Consider the following 17,414-nt stretch of genomic DNA (forward strand, 5'->3'; position numbering starts at 1 on the left):
CTAGACTGAGGGAGCACTTCTCCTAGTATTAAAAATGGCCCGAAGATAGCAGAGCGAAATTGAAGGTATTGATGTGGCGTGAAAAGTGAACTGAACAGTGGCGAGGCCCAAACAGCAACGGGAGGACACCGCGAGGACCACCGCCGGCGCCGCGGCAGCCTCCTCGAGCCACCACGGAGGACTCACTTTCCCAGCGGCCCCCGCGACCCGCCGGGGCAACGAGCCCGGCCGGCCCTCGCGAGTGGGGGCGGGACTGAAGCCGGAAGTCACGTGCGGTTACAGCCGCCCGGGTGAGGCCGCCGTCGTCGCCAAGGCTGTTTGGGGCTGTGACTGTGGGAGGCACCGGAGTGATGGCCGTGGAGACTCTGTCCCCGGACTGGGAGTTCGACCGCGTTGACGACGGCTCACAGAGTAAGGGAGCGGCAGGCAAGGGTTGCGGGTGGACGCTCCCCGGCCCGCCTCAGCCCCGGCAGCGCTCCTGCGGGAGGGCTCTGCGTCGCTGTGGGCGCGCAGCCGTCCGCTTCGGGACATTTTCTGCGCCTCGGGGTGTGAGAGGGACGCGCTCGCGAACCTAACTTTCCGGGTTGGGATCCCCGGCGATGCTGGGTCAGTCCCGGCCACGGCTCGGCCTTCGGGGCGGTGACTGTCCTGGGGAGCCCGCTGTGGTCCTGGGGAGCCCGCTGTGGCCCGGGGGGGCGCGGCGTCCACTTCGTGCAGCCGGGGGCTCGGGCGGGGCGCGCCCGGGGAGGGCCCGCAGCCCGGGGAGCGGAGGCTGCCTTGTCTCTGGCCGCCCGGGGCTTTTGCCAGATCTTCAAAGCGTGCAGTGGTAGGTGAGGCTGAGGTCCAGGTTCCTGTTTCGGTTTCCTGTCTTTCTTCGTTTTCCTCCCAAACCAACTTTTGGAAGTTTGAGTGTTTTTACCTTCATATTCATATGCTTATCTTCTCTAGAAGATAGCGAAAAAGAACTCATTTCGCGGTAAAAAAATAAACACGTGAATGTCAAGTTTATCTCCTCCCATGCCTTTTATTTACGTTAAGTGGTATTTTTCAAAAGTGATGTCCTGTAGTTTCCAGCGCACCTAAAAAGAAATTACAGCAAATCTGCTTCCGATTTTACTTAATAAAATTGGATTGTCTCATTTTAACCTAGCAAATTCAGTTCCACGCAGCAAAATTTAGAGGCCAAACTATTTCAGTGAAACTTTACCTAAGATGAATGCAAATTGGTGATCTGTTTCTGACCTTTGGTGATATGAATCTGCGTAGGTGATATAAGAGAGATTGGAACATACTGCTTGTGAATTTGTTTTTTTAATGTAGTTTTCTCAAAAGGTGAATGTAATTTTTAAAAATTAGGGGTAGGGCTTCCCTGGTGGTGCAGTGGTTAAGAATCTGCCTGCCAATGCAGGGGACACTGGTTCCATCCCTGGTCCGGGAGGATCCCACATGCCGCAGAGCAACTAAGCCCGTGCGCCACAAGTACTGAGCCTGCGCTCCAGAGCCCGCGAGCCACAACTACTGAAGCCTGCGCGCCACAGCTATTGAAGCCCGCGCGCCTAGAGCCCGTGCTCTGTAGCAAGAGAAGCCACTGCAGTGAGAAGCCCACACACCGCAACGAAGAAGAGTAGCCCCCCGCTTGCTGCAACTAGAGAAAGCCTGCGCGCAGCAACGAAGACCCATTGCAGCCCAAAATAATAATAAAATAAATAAATTTATTCTAAAAAATTACGTGTAAATTTTGCATAATTTTACAAAAGACAGGCACATTAGATGTAATTAGGTTTTATTAGCCTCTCAAAGAAGCTTGAGCTTAATTCAGGATGGTTAGCAGTTTTTCACAAAACATTCCATAAGTTATAAGCTCCTATGCAGCATGAAAAAATGATCCTGGTGGTATTGAATCTTTCAACTTGTTTACAGAGAAGATAACTGTACTTACTGTTAAAGTGAACTGCACCTTGTCATGTATGAAGTTTTATGGACAGAGGTTCCCTACTTTAGTATCTGCAAAATATTGGAATGAAAATATGTTTTGGGTTTGAAAAATGGTTCAATCAGAATGATCTGATTCACTCAAAAGACTTTTTCCACATGCCAGGAACTGTGGTAGGTATTAGGGATACAAAGATAAAACAAGGAATTAAGTCTGTTGGAAGAGATAAGCATGTAAATAGGTTTTTGCATTTTTTACTCTTGAAGAATCATTATGGAGTTCTTATTTCAAATCTTTTTATTTTAACTTTTACCAACTTAAAAATTTATCAGCAAGGAATGTTAATGTTATTACAGGTGTTCTCTTGCCTGCTACTTTATGAATTTCCAAACAGACTAAATGAATAATTCATTGGCATGTTTTTCTAGCATTGCCATTAAGAACTCATTTGCTGTTTAAACGCAGCTTTGGTCATTTCCCACGTAACTGAAAATTAGACATGTACTTGGGATTTCGAGAATCTTAATGCAGTTTTAAAAATTTAAGCTGTAGGGAAGAGAGGACTTCTCTTCTCTGTGCCTTGTTTTCATTAATTTTTGGAATATGAATCATATCTAGACTAATTTTTTTCCAGAATTGCCTAGATTAATACTATAATGAGATGGGAACCATAATGAACTAATTGATCCACCTGATTTGGAGCATTAGTTGCAAAATAGTGGAGAATGTGAAGCTAGGTCTTTATCCTTAATGAGTTAGAACATACCTTATCTTAGAGTTGCTTGGCATTGCTAATTTGAGGAGAGAAAATTTTTACTTTTTTTTAGAAGACAGCGATGGAATAAAGTAATTCACATCAATAAAAGAAACTGAGTTGGAGTTGAATTTGCTGCCTTTGGAATGAGTAATGAATTCTTATGTTTAATTCTTTATGTTTAATTCTTATGTTTAAAACCTTATGTTTAAGGTGGAATATTTACTGTCATTAACTTCGCTGAGTAGGCAAACTTTTATTGTCCAGTTTATTCCAGTGAGTTCCTAGAGTCATCTATTAATGTGTAAATTCTGTAAATATCAGCACAGTATTCTGTACTCACTGTCCTTTAGTGGCTTTTCCAATTCTGTTATGATAGTTAAATAATTAAAACAAAATATCTTGGTAAATTTGAGGCATTACAGGAATAATATGATGAAGCAGGTCTAAAACCATTTAAAAAACAATATTTAGGTGTATTTTTAGATGTAGTTTACTGTGTAATTAAGCATTACATTTTAAAATTTTGCTTCTATGACAACACAGATTTTTGCACCTAAATCAGGTCATGATTTTTTTTTTTTTTTTGCACAAAAAAGTTGTTTATGACTGAAACATAGAATCAGGACATTGAATTGTCTAAGGCATTATTCACATATTTTAGATTTTGGAGTAAACGGTATAGTAACTTTTTCATAGTATTTTAAAGTTGCAGTTTTAAGATGATATCTCTAAGTGGTAACATCTACTGTTTTTTACAATTATCGTATCTGTTTGGAAAAGATTGAAAGTTCAGTTATTGTTTAACTTTAAAACTTTATTTTCAAGAAGTCCAGACATTCCGAAGTGATACATTAACAATGCTTAGTATCTACTTTGCTGTGACTTTTGAGATTATTTGAAGTAAATGTCTTGTAATTCATTACTTATACTTCTTACAAACTTTTAAAATTTAAATTTAGAAATTCATGCTGAAGTCCAGCTTAAGAATTATGGGAAATTTCTTGAGGAGTATACCTCTCAGTTGAGAAGAATTGAGGACGCACTGGATGATTCAATTGGAGATGTTTGGGATTTCAATCTTGATCCTATAGCATTAAAGGTTTGATTTTGTTTTATTTTTTAATTTATGTATACTTTTTAGAGGACATACTGTATCTTGAAAACAGTTTTCAAAATTGGGATATGTATTTTTATTATTTGGAATCTAAAAGAACTAAAATAAACTTGGAGAAGAATGGTTAATTTCCGTTTCTCTAAGCCATGCATGTGTTTTTGTTTTCCTTTTTAAAGAATGACACAAACTCAAAGTCTTCAGTGTCAAAGAATGACACGAACTCCAACTCTTTGAGCTAACTTGTTTTTCATTATCAAGAAAATGAAGAGGATTGGAATAGCATATTGAAGCTTTACTTGTTTTTTTTATTGAGGTTATTTTACATACAGTGAGAAGCATAGATTTAAAATACTGTTCAGTGAATTTTACCAAGCACCTATTCCCATGTATCTCATATCCCAATCAAGATACTGAATATTTCCATGATTTCCCAAAAGCTCCCTTATGCTATTTAGGGGACCTTAATATGGGAGTGATTTTTTTAAGATATAAGATAAGTCACTCCTGCTCTGTTCCATTTTGAGGTAGTTCTGTTTTATCTTTGAAACTGTTGGCGCTTAAGTCATAGCTAACATTTATTGAGTACTTATTATGTGCTAGACAACTGTCCTAAGTCGCATGTTGACTTACTTTAATAACAGCTTTCCTGAGATGTAATTCATATATCGTACAATTCTTTGGTTTTTACTGTATTCATAGAATTGTGTCACCATCACCAGAGTCAACTTTAGAACATTTTCACCAGCCCAAAAAGAAATCCCATAGCCATTAGCAGTCACTGCCCATCTGGTGTGGTGCTAGTGCTGAGTACAGGGTCGAACACAAATTTCCGTAGAAGAGAGATAGTCTCTCAGTTTGTGTATTTAGAATTTTCATGATTTTTTTCAAATTAAAAAGAAATTTTATTTTCCTTTGTTTCTATAGCTTTTGCCTTATGAACAGTCTTCCCTTTTGGAACTCATAAAGACTGAAAACAAGGTACAGATTCCTAAACCTAAAAATTTATTTTTAAAATGCTTTAGTTATCTGCTATAATTTACTTTTTTCCTTTTGTGTTTTTACTCATGAAACTAGGTCTTAAACAAAGTCATCACTGTTTATGCTGCACTTTGTTGTGAAATCAAGAAATTAAAATATGAGGTAATTATTTGTACTCTTAAGACCTTAAAAACATGATTTAAAAGCAAATATGTGCTTATATGTGTACAGTGTGCATAGATATTTAGTGAATGTTGAATGAACTGTATATTTATAATAGTAGTAATAATGAGTACCATTCACTGGGTGTTTACTGTGTACCAAACATCATGCTAACCCCGTTAATGCTAATAACCACCCAGGAGGTACGTGAGGAATAGATGAGGAAACCGAAGCTGAAAGAGTGTCACTCAACCTAACATTTTACTGGTAATAATGGTTTGAGTCTGGGTCTGCATTCCTTCTGTGTTACTTGTCATATATAATGACTTTCTGGATATAACTGATTTTTTTTTAAAGCTTTGCATTTTTAATATGTTCTGTGTTTCCTCACCCATGAGCCATTAAAACTCTGGTAGAAGATGGTAAACTTCATCTTTTTTTCTCTACCTTTTTGATACTATGTGGTTGCTTTTTCTCTCATGAACTAGTGGGAGGATGTGGGAAATTACAGAGTGGTCAGATAAGACAAAGTAAAGGCTAAAGAAATCAAGAAATAAGGTTGAGTATCAGTAAGATCTTTGGTACTCTAAAGATAAATTACATTTACCTATATTGCAAGCAGTTTTTGAATTTAAGTGAATTTATGTATGTGATGTAGTCATCTGCTTACTATTAAATAGGGATAACTAAGAGCTTAGGAATTTAAAAACAAAATAGCAACCTTATAAAATTATTTTAATTTTTTTTAAACAGGCTGAAACTAAATTTTACAATGGTCTCTTGTTTTATGGAGAAGGAGGTAAGTTTTAAAATTTCACATTGTAATGTTGTGATGCTTTTTTTTGCGATTGAAATGAACAAAAAGTTAACTGGCAATTCTAGGACTGTCATGATCATGTGAAGTATTAGTGTGAGAAAATTAACATTCAGATTTTTTGTCGGTTTATATTTTTGTTTGGTAAACAGGTAAAAAAAACCTCAGTGATGAAGCAGCAGCAAATTCTGTATGAAGTTTATTTTGATATTTTTATAAATTACAAAGCACTGTAGCTAGATGAGGATTTTCCTTGAATTCATTAAATAGTGAAACAGATGGTTACTTTTAATTGTGTGATTAATGATTGTTTCATTTTTCTCTTCAGTGTAAAAATTCTGTTTTCAATACTATGCAGATTAGGAGATGTCCTAATGAATAAAAATCACATTTTTTCTTTTGGTGTTGATTAAAATAAAAAATTGAAATATTCTTCATGTTGCCTTTTAAAGCTACAGATTCCAGCATGCTGGAAGGCGATTGCCAAATTCAGATGGGGAGATTTATTTCATTCTTACAGGTAAATGGTTTTTACTTTTTATTGAGCCTTTTCTTTGAAAAGTTTGAGTAAATCACACATAATCAGAAAAGAGTTATGAAACCTTCAAATGCTAAGAATGTGTACTGTGAGGGTAAGATACTTAGTTGGAGATGGATTAAATTGATAGTTAAGGAGATTGTAATTCCTGGAAGATTTTCATAGCATTTTTAGTAAGATAAGCTATCAAAATAAGTTTCTTTGTATAATTTCATTTATGGACAGTTTATCACCATGCCTTTTAAAATAATTTAAATTTTGTACCTGGTAGGAAAGGATACTTTATGTTCGAAAAAGTTGTTAATGGAGATCATTAAGCTGTTATGTGAGCTATGATGAGGTTTAAAAGCAGCAGCACATGATGCTTCTAACCAGATGTTTCAGTTTAGATATGCTTTTCATCACTGCAAAGTTTTAGTTATTCTAGGTCTTTTGGTTTATCAAAAGAATGAAATAACTTCTGTTTCTCTGTTATAAAAGCAATGCTTATATAATATGAAAAAGGCAAACATTGGAGATAAGGGAACAGTACTCATAATCTCACTTACCTTTTGATGGTTGGATATAAGATTTGATATATTTCATTGAATCACGCATGCTACTATATTCAAATCTTTTATATCTTTACTACTTTTTTTGGTCTTCTTACCTAACAGAGCCTTTTGTTGAAAGTATCCTCTATGATGGTTTGTGTCAGTCAGGGTTCAGTCCAGAAAACAAATCACATGAGGTAGGGGAGATTTAATAGAGCTACCATATGATCCAGCAATGCCACTCCTGGGCATATATTCTGAAAGACAAAAACTCTAATTCAAAAAGATACATGCACCCCAGTGATACAGCATTATTTATAATTGCCAAGTTATGAAAGCAACCTAAGTGTCCATCAACAGATGAATGGATAAAGAAGATGTGGTACATATATACAAAAATGGAATAATACTCATCCATAGAAAAGAGTGAAATAATGCCATTTGCAGCAACAGAGCTGGACCTAGAGATTTTCATACTAAGTGAAGTAAGTCAGACAGAGAGAGACAAATATTATGTGATATCACTTATATGTGGAACCTAAAAAATAATACAAATGAATTTGTTTACAAAACTGAAACAAACTCACAAACAGAAAACAAACTTATGGTTGCCAAAGGGGAAAGGTGGTGGGGAGCGATTAATTAGGAGCTTGGGATTAACAGATACACAATACTATACATAAAATAGGTAAACAACAAGGATTTACTGTATAGCACAGGGAACTATACTCAATCTTTTGTAATAACCTATAATGGAAGAGAATCTGAAAAAAATATATATAATTGAATCACTTTGCTGTACATCTGAAACTAACAGTATTATAAATCAACTATACTTCAATTAAAGAAAGAGAAAAAAAAAAGGAGGAGATTTAATATAGAGAATTGGTTCCATAAGAATTGGAGGGCTGAAAGAAAAAACAGTGAGGTAAGCCAGAGGAAGCAGATATCACCTCTACATCTAGGGTAAAAAAGGGAAAAGGTTCGGGTTGCCAGAGTCTGGGAGCTATAGGAGGAGGAGCCCTAGGGAATTAGTATCATACCTCTGAGGAAGCAGTGCTGCCTGGTTGCTGCTGGTAGAGTTTAAAATTGAAGATTGGTTCTGTAGTGCTGAAAGAAGGAGGAGCCTGGGGCAAGCTGCCATTGCTGGGGTGAACTGCTTCTGCCTGGATTATGTTGATAAAAACAGCAAGAAATAGGAAGGATGTCCATTTCCTGCCTTCTAGTCTGCTTTTAATACCACCTGTTGGCAGAACCTAACAGGAAGCCTGCTGGGCAGGAGTCTAAGAAATGTTAATTTACAAGGTTGAAGTGAATGTGTCAGTTTCTCTAGTTTTGTCAAATTTTGCATTTCTTATTTTGAGGATGTTTTATTTGGTGCATACAAGTTTATAATTGTTCATAATTTCCAGTAAATGGAATCTTTTATTGTGTGGTGATCTTCTTAAGCTGTGATAATAATTATGTAGGTAATATATAGTTACATATATGGTCATTAGCTATAGTAATGCTAATAAAATCTGTTTGATATTAATATCATTGCCCCAGCTCTGTTTTAGTTAGCATTTTTTTTAAAATTCTTTTTATTCTTTCAGCCTTTCAGTGTCATTATGTTTTAGTTGTGTTTCTTTAAAACTGCATCTATCTGGATTTTGCTTTTTTATATAATCTGAAAATTTCTGTGTTTTAATTGGTTAATTCTATTTCTATTTCTGTCTTATATAAATAGTGTATTATGTATCTGGACTTATTTCTGCCTTTTTGTTTTGTGCTTTCTATTTGTCCTGCATTTTCTGTTCTTTCCTCTGCTTTTATTAGACTTTTAGAAGTTTAATAAGAAATGTAAAACTAGAGCTGTTTAAATAAAATTGAAATGTATTATTTTCACTTTCAAAAAATTTAAACTGTGGATCTAACAGCTGCATATGATTCCATTTTTAAACATTCAACAAATGTTTTATGAGCCTAGCATATGTTAGAAACTGTTCTTGGTGCTTTGGATACTGCAGTGCACAAAACCAACAGAAATTTCTGCCCTCATAGAGCTTACAGTTTAGAGCAGCCATAAGTTTAATTAGGTTCTAAATATTTTAGGATAGATGTGAGTTAACTAATGACAAACATATTCCTGGGATAATTAATATTTCACTTGATGTGTGCCAAGCCTGTTCATAGATAAGGTTCAAGGTAATAAACGTTTGAAGTTATTTCAGAGTGACTTCTGAAGACCCCTTCCCCTCATTGTCATACTTTCTAAACTGGCAGCTTCTGAGCTTCTTCATTCATTCAGATGTTCACTCATTTATTCATTTAATAGGCAGACATTTATTGAGAAGCAGTTGAGGGTTAGCCACCATACTGGGCAGTGGCCATTCAAAGAAGGAATAAGACAGTCTCTGTCAGTTAGGAGTTATATGAGTAATGAAAACAAGACTTAAAATAGAAGGATGAATGAAATGCTGTAGGGGCAAAGAGGTAGAAATAACGTTGGGAGGTGAATTAAGAACTGATTGCTTGAAGGATGCTTGAAGTTGTCTTTCTGCAGGTTAACTGGAGATTTTTAGTAGAAAACTATTTTGTTTAGCATTGTTACCATAAAAATTCAGTCAGAAATAGTGACATTTACTCAACTTGTAACATATACTCAACTTGTCATTTCAGGAACTGTCTTGTTTTGTTACGAGGTGCTATGAAGTGGTGATGAATGTAGTCCATCAGTTGGCTGCCCTCTATATCAGTAACAAGTAATGGATTTTAGAAATGTTTTTACATTTTTAATAGAGATGCAGGAAATGTTTTTCTTAAACTAGCTAAATATCTGAAAGTTTTTCATTTGTTCACTCACTTATTCACTCATTCCTTCATTCACTTATTCAGCGTTCTTTGAACACTCATGATGTTTTAAACACTACTTGATGTGTGTAATCCATAGGTTAGTAAGACAGTTTCTGCCATGGTGAATGAGCCCATTATCTGTCTGAACGAGAATGTTGACAGAATAATCTTAAAGAAATCTGATTGTATAGAAAAGGCTAATATAGAATTAGTATATGTACCAAGTTGTCTCTACTTATTTCCTCTTTCCTTTACATTGAAGGGTCCTTGGATTAGAATCATGTGACACTTTTCTTAAACTACAGAATCTTGGGGAGTGGGGCTAGGTAATCTACCCTGAAAAATTTTTGTGAGTAATTCTAATGCTCTTCCAAGTTTGGAGACCACTGCCCTAAATCAAGAAAAAGACCACATTTTCATAGAGCCCTTAGTATTCTTAACCACCACAAAGTAATATCTTGCATTTGATTAAAACTGTATATTTAAAAATTTCCCCATTTATTACTTAATTATAATGTTACAAAACTTTGTTGAGGTATATGACTAGGGAGTCTCAATTATGAGAAGAGAGATAACTGAAGCCCAAAGGAATTATTTGCCAAGATTCCATAGCAAGTTAGGTACTGCTTTTTTGGTCACCAGTCCATTCATTGTTGTTCTTACTATACCATGCTGCATCTCAACTCTCTTTATAAAGTGAAAGACTGTGTTAACTGTTTCTCATTCTCATGTTTTTCCAGTCAGTCAGTTATTTATTTTATGTTCGTGCTCTCACTGAAGTTCTCCTCATGGCAGAAGCGAATGAGAGCACAGCTCCCCCCAACCCCTGCTGTACTTGGTGTGTAATTCAAAGAGACTCCCCACTACCACACTGCTGCCCTTGAAAGAGGAAATTTGTCTGAATTTTGTGTTTAATTTTTTAAATATTCTATCTTGTGGGATATTTATATATGCTTTGATAAGTATTAATTTATTTACTGTTGAGTAGATTGACTCTCTAGGAAGTAAAATTGAATTATCCTGGGGCTTTTGACTTTGGTATAATCCCATTTGTATGCATTGTTTTTTCAGTAGGAATGAGAATGCTAGCAATAAATCCAACTGAACAGAAGTCTAGTTCCCAAATGCCAGTTTGGGTGGGATAAAGATTCTAGTTGAAAATTGCGAAATTCTGATAGTTTAGAAAGAAATAAATACCAGTTTTGTTATTTCTTTAGCTCCATCCCAAGTTAGATCCTTTAGGTTTGAATGGCTAGGGGTTATTCATGGGCTGCCTATTGACATATACCTACCCACTGAGGAGTTGGGTGTAGGCAAGGAGAGCCCAGACTCTGTATGTACAAGTTATCTGCTTGGGAAAGTGGAATACGATAATAATTCTTTGGGTCGTGTAAATTTTAGTGACTAAAGCCTAAATAAAAATAAATACATATTAAAATTCCAAGAGCTTCTGCTGTTATGTGTTTTCCTTAAACATGAACTGTGACAAAAAAGGAGATTTTTTTTTTTTAACTTGGGTGTTATTTTATTACAGGATTGCACCCAAAATTATAGAGACAACTGGAGTTCATTTTCAGGTAAAAGTAATTTAACTTGACCTGTAAAATTGTAATTTTTAGTATATTTTACTTTGGAGTTTGTATGATTGGGGAGTACAACAATTATTGCAAGGCTCTTAAAGGAGTTCTTGTTTTTGCTTTTGTTCTCTTTTATCTGTGAAGTTGATGAGGCATTACTGACCCACTATCAGTGTAACTCTTCCTAGTATTGGCCCAATGCAGACTCTCCAGGTGGTCTCTTCAGAGAATCTACAGTATCACGATCAAGGATGAAATATTGGGTGAAGGGTTTCCCAATTTAAGGTTGATGGTTCCATCTGAGGATTAACAGTTTCATCTGTAGTTTAATTTACCCACTGCTTTAATTTAGTAATTAGCCCAAGTGTGTTTAACTTAAAAAATCCACATGAAGCTTAACTTCTAACTAGTGATTAAATGATAATCATTTAAGGTTTTTTAACAGACTATGTATGAGCACTTGGGAGAGCTGCTAACAGTTCTGCTTACCCTGGATGAAATTATTGACAATCATATCACACTGAAAGACCACTGGACTATGTACAAAAGGTGAGCCAATTAGAATGTTTAAAATACTCTTACTTTGTATAGGTAATGTATTAGTAAAAAATAAATAAATATAAATAGTACAGATCCGTTAGGAGACCTGAAGATCTGTACTTAGAAGGATCTCATGTCAGATTTTCTTTGAAGACAGTAACCATTCTTTTAATTTCAGGTAGGCTTTTTGAGCGTATGATATACTTGTACAAAGCATCCTAATTCTTAAAGTGTAGTTGTTAATTTGACTATCTTAGGACTCAGATTCATTTTTTCCTTGTTCTATACGAATGATAGTTGTTTATTCTCCGCTTGGTTTTATTTTATACTCCAGAACTTTTAAAAGTCAAGGCATTTTGTTTTATTCAATCTATAAGCATTCACTTAAATGTCTTATCTAGAGAGCACCAGATATCTGAATTTAAGATGATATAAAAAGGTATGATTAGAAAACTAAATATGTTAGGATTGTTTTTGTTCAAATTTTCAAATGTGTAGAGCCAAACAAGTGATACAAATATAAAACTTTGATTTCTGGGAATATTTTTAATACAATAATTTATTAGGCAAATCAAAGGTCTTTCTCCTACTTTTCTACAAGGTTACTGAAATCTGTCCATCACAACCCTTCAAAATTTGGAATTCAGGAAGAAAAACTAAAGCCATTTGAAAAGTTCTTGCTGAAGCTAGAAGGACAGTTACTTGATGGAATGATATTTCAGGTATGAGTGCTGTATCAGGCTATAGTAAATGGGCTTATATTAGTAGACCCATCTCAGAATTGTTGTGGGTCACTTTTATAGCATATTGTTGTGACTATATTTTTCTTTAAAAGTGCTTAGGCTTAAAACATGGTTAATGTACTAAAATATAGTTATATCAGTATCTAGTAGGAAATGAAATTAATAGTATACTGGTTGTATTTGTGATAAGGGTTTTTTAAATTACGTAAAAGGATAAAACTGTTCAAGGGTTAGTATCTGAGTAGTTGTGTCAAGCATTTTGTTTATTGTTAACCTCTAGATTCAGGTTTGTAAGACAGCCTTTTATAAGTCTGTTTTAATTTCCTACTCGGAATATAATTTGTATCTGCATAATCCAGGTAGCTTCTAACCACGTGTGGCTGTTTAAATGTAAATTAGTTAAAAAAAATAAAAATTCATTTCTTCTGCTACACTAGCAACATGTCAAATTCTTAATAGCTGCATGTAATCTCATTATCACACTGTGCACCTTAAACTTATATATGTTATATGCCAGTGATATCTCAGTAAAGCTGGGAGAAAAGCCAGCTGTGGCTAACAATCATATCAGACAGCACAGATATAAAACATTTTCATCATCACAGAAAGTTCTGTTGGATGGCACAGCTTTGGGTAGTATCCACCAGAAATTGCATTACAGTACCCTTGAACAATATGGGTTTGAACTGCACAGGTCCACTTAAATATGTATATTTTTCAATAGTAAACGCTATAGTATTACACAGTCCACGGTTGGCTGAATGCAAGTGTGCGGAGAAACCGTGGATGCAGAGGGCTAGCTCTAAATTATACGGGGATTAACCCCCACTTGTTCAAGGGTCAACTGTGTGTTCCATTTAAAATCTGATTCAAGGTTACCTTTAATTTATATTTTAGATGATCACAGTTTTTACAGAATGATCACAACTCTTGTTTATACCAACTTAACTGTTAATCTGTTAATTTCAGAAGAATTTTTTTGTTGATTCTTTTTCCAGGAGCCATTTCTACACATAATGTAATAAAGTGTTAGGAAAGTAATTGTAAACAGAAAAAGTCTCCTCTTAAAATTGCAAATTAAAATAATAAAGCATGCTTTCCCATGCTTCATCAGATACACCTTCTGTAATCACTTGTGTGTATCTCTTCATGTAGAATTATAGATTTTGGTTCAGTTTTATTACTTTCACATAAGGGGTACTCAAATATGTAAGTACATATACATTTCCCATTCAGAAGGATTTAGATATTAGGTTAAGGTTAAAAACCTGAGCCTCAGTGTTAGTAAAATCAAAATGATGAATGTAGGAGTTTATCACTCTATATTTAAATCTGTTTAAAGCATATTAAGTCATAATAGCTTATGAGAGTGTAAATTTCTCTAAATGTTTCCTGTCTAGGCCTGTATAGAACAGCAGTTTGATTCTCTCAATGGAGGAGTATCTGTGTCAAAAAATAGCACTTTTGCTGAAGAATTTGCACATAGTATTCGCTCAATTTTTGCAAATGTAGAAGCCAAACTTGGTAATGTAACATGCATTTTTTGGTTTTCATTTAAAAGTTTTCATTTCCTTTAAAGCAGAATTTTAAGTATATTCTGTTTTTCTCTCATGTTATTGTTTTATAAGGCGAACCTTCTGAAATTGACCAGAGAGACAAGTATGTAGGAATTTGTGGACTCTTTGTATTGCACTTTCAAATTTTTCGAACGGTTGATAAAAAGTTTTACAAGTCTTTATTGGACATTTGTAAGAAGGTAAGAACTTGGAACTTCTATTTTTTTCAATTTGAATAGATGGAAAAGATTTGGGATAAAATTGGGTATTTTAAAATGTATTTTATTCCTGCTTACAAAAATAATAATTTTTATAATATTTTGTAATAATAATTACAAAAATAATATCATAATATTCATTTTAAAGAATATTTAAAATATTTAAGCATTCCAGAAATAAGTAACATAGTAAATGAAAATACCCCATAATTCCACATTGTATAAATACATATTAGTGGATGCTTTTCCACATTTTTTCCTGTACATTAACTTGCTATTACTACTTTTTCCTCTTTCTTTTCCTTCGCTTTCTCTTCTTGCCACCCATTCTCATTATTGAAGTAGGAAGAAATTTAAAACAATTTTTTTCTCTGTCTTTGCTGTTTCCATGATGTGGCACCTGTTTTCAAAATTGAAAATTTAGATGGTTTATATAATCAAGTGATATATGACCATGAGAACCCAGCCATCTTGGATATTTATTTTGTATTTTTTCACTAAAATAGAGTGAAAGTAAAGGTCATGAAGACTCAAGTTTCTGTTTAATTTTTGCATATTTTTGTTCATCTGAAAATCTGTGAGAGTGTGTGTGTGTGTTGTTTAATATTTAGACAGAATAAAATTAGTGTCATGCTCCACACCAGATATAGGAATGCCTTTACTCTGTGCCACATTAACATAATTTATCTCATATTAATGAGTATCTTTTTATCATTATTTTTCTTGAAATAGGTTGTTTTCCATTGCATGTTGTAGGATTATTAAACAGTTTGTTGCTTAACCTGCATTTAATGATTTTCCTCCTCTTTCATTTCCTGTTTCAGGTACCAGCCATCACTCTGACTGCTAATATTATTTGGTTTCCTGACAATTTTTTGATCCAGAAAATACCAGCAGCTGCCAAACTTCTGGATAGAAAAAGTCTTCAAGCCATTAAAATCTACAGAGATACTTTCCTACAGCAGAAAGCTCAGTCCCTTACCAAGTAGGTTTTATAAGTACCCATAATGTAAATATTTAGATAGTTTATATTTTCAAATTTTATACTGATTCTAAATATGCAGAAAGTATTTGAATTATAAGATCAGACATAGTTACTCATTACCAGAGAAAACGTTGGGCAGTCTCAAGGAGATTTATTTTCTAGGAGTGTTTTTTGTTTTAAATGTTGTAGGCTTAAACTCAATTTAAGATGTAGGCAAATTATACTTTATGGAAACATAGATATGTGTGCATACATTCATATACTTTTTGTCAGGTGCATTAAATATTTTTGTGTGTAAAGTGAAGTCTCTGCAGTAGATGCCAGTTGATGACATTTAGAACATTGTGTGTACATGACTCAATGTTGATTTTTGCAGGAGTTGACTTCAGTTTAATGCACTCCTTTTTTTTATTTTTATGAAAGTAATGTATGCACATATTTAAGAAGTTAAGAAGTACTAAAGGTTCAGAGGAAAAAAATGATTGTCCTCTGCCCCATTCCCCCCTGTGCCTTCGTCCTGCTTCCTAAAAGAACACTTTTAACTCTTAGTTTCTTCTGATACTTACATCTTTTAGCTTATCTTACTGTGTAAAATTTCAGATATACACAAAATAGAGAAAATAGTATAATGAGCCCCCATGTTCTCATCACATAGCCTTAACAATTAAATTTACTGTACATTGTCACTTGAGTATACTGCTAAAATTTCACGTTGACTGGGATGAAGATTTTAAGTGAAGCGACACAGGACTCTGCCAGTGGCCCTGTACTGGACAGTTTTTAACTGTAACATGGTTAAAGGGTAATAGGGATATTTACCTACTTTCTGTTAATCTTGACTATTGAGGGGAAATTGGGTCACTCCTGTACAGTGGGGCAAAGAGGAGTATATCTGGAATATACGAGATCCCCTAAAGCACCTCTTAGTACTCCCAAGTCCTATAATTAAAGTAGGTGGAGAGTGACAAGTCAATTCAGGCAGGACTACTCATGGCAGAGATTTCAGGGCTCTCCAATACACTCTGAAACAGAGTTGAGGAGGGATAAAGACATAAGTTTGGATTTAGATTAAAGAGATGAGCTCAGTAGGATAGAGAGACAGGACCAGGCTTGGTAGCAGTGATTTTAAAAAAGATGTGTATGTTTTAGTTATCAGAGACTTCATATTCTTTAACAGTATGATGCAGTTGCTAAAACTGTCAGTTTGTACTTAGATTACATTAATAACTATACCCAAGTTATGGAAGCTAGTAGTTATAATATCTAGGCTAGGGGAATTGGTAGTTCCATTAAATTCTTATTGGTCAGATTATAATGAGTGTTTGGTGGTGCCACATTTTAAGAGTGTCACAAACGGTAGCATCTTCAGATGAACCTGATCAGGATGTTAGATCTGAGAACCATGACCTTTGAAGACTCACTGAAAAGTCTCTATATAGTTTGGCCTTTAAAAGAGAAATCTGAGGAATGATGTATTAGATTTCTTTAAATATTTGAAGGGCATTCAGGTTGAAGAGGGAACAGATTTGATCTCTGTTGGCTCCAGGAAGTTGAATTAGAACCAGAAGATGAATGTGACAGATATTAATAATAATTGCCAACATTATCAAGCTTGTAACTATGTAGTAGGCATTATGCTAAAGCTTTAAACACATTGTCTTTTGTAAACCCTGTAACAGTCTTCTCATACGGGAAATAACAAAGTCACAACTAGTATTTACCCTATGCTTTCTATAAGCCAATAACTATTCCAGGAACTTCATGTGTATCATCTTTTTTAATCATCAGAAAATCCTATGAGGTAGGTACTGTTGTCATGTCCATTTTATAGGTGAGAAAATTGAGACACAGAGGGATTGAACTTACCCAAATTGAAACAACTAATATGTGGCAGAGCTGGGAAGTCTAACTCTAGAGCACAAGCTCTTAACACTACCCTATAGTGTTTCTCTATATTTTTATCCCATTTTCAGGTAAGGAAAATGAGGTTTAGAGAAATGAACTTTGCCAGGTCACACAGCTGGGTACGTATCAGAGAAGGCATGCAAACCCACGCCCGTCCTACTCTAGAGCCTTTGCGACAGAGTTGTGTAGGCTGCCCTGAGAGGTAATGTACCCTTTCACTAGAGCT

At 35.1% G+C, this 17,414-nt stretch overlaps 1 protein-coding gene across 4 annotated transcripts in view; it reads left to right on the top strand.

The window, feature by feature from the left end:
* The first annotated feature begins 251 nt into the window (after positions 1 to 251).
* WASHC4 (WASH complex subunit 4) overlaps positions 252 to 17,414 on the top strand; it is a 52,273-nt gene continuing 35,110 nt past the window's right edge. For all 4 annotated transcript variants that reach the window (XR_004483091.2, XM_004269430.4, XM_033427571.2 and 1 more), the window contains exons 1-13: positions 252 to 411; positions 3,650 to 3,789; positions 4,729 to 4,782; positions 4,879 to 4,944; positions 5,698 to 5,743; positions 6,211 to 6,278; positions 9,491 to 9,573; positions 11,199 to 11,241; positions 11,687 to 11,790; positions 12,383 to 12,503; positions 13,925 to 14,048; positions 14,153 to 14,280; positions 15,123 to 15,283. Coding sequence is in view for 3 of the 4 variants with exons in the window: in XM_004269430.4 (XP_004269478.2) it covers positions 351 to 411; positions 3,650 to 3,789; positions 4,729 to 4,782; positions 4,879 to 4,944; positions 5,698 to 5,743; positions 6,211 to 6,278; positions 9,491 to 9,573; positions 11,199 to 11,241; positions 11,687 to 11,790; positions 12,383 to 12,503; positions 13,925 to 14,048; positions 14,153 to 14,280; positions 15,123 to 15,283 (1,199 nt within the window). In the remaining variant the exon portion in view is untranslated. The remainder of the gene's footprint in view (positions 412 to 3,649; positions 3,790 to 4,728; positions 4,783 to 4,878; positions 4,945 to 5,697; positions 5,744 to 6,210; positions 6,279 to 9,490; positions 9,574 to 11,198; positions 11,242 to 11,686; positions 11,791 to 12,382; positions 12,504 to 13,924; positions 14,049 to 14,152; positions 14,281 to 15,122; positions 15,284 to 17,414) is intronic.

This window comes from Orcinus orca, chromosome 11, assembly GCF_937001465.1.
Source record: "Orcinus orca chromosome 11, mOrcOrc1.1, whole genome shotgun sequence".
NCBI lineage: Eukaryota > Metazoa > Chordata > Mammalia > Artiodactyla > Delphinidae > Orcinus > Orcinus orca.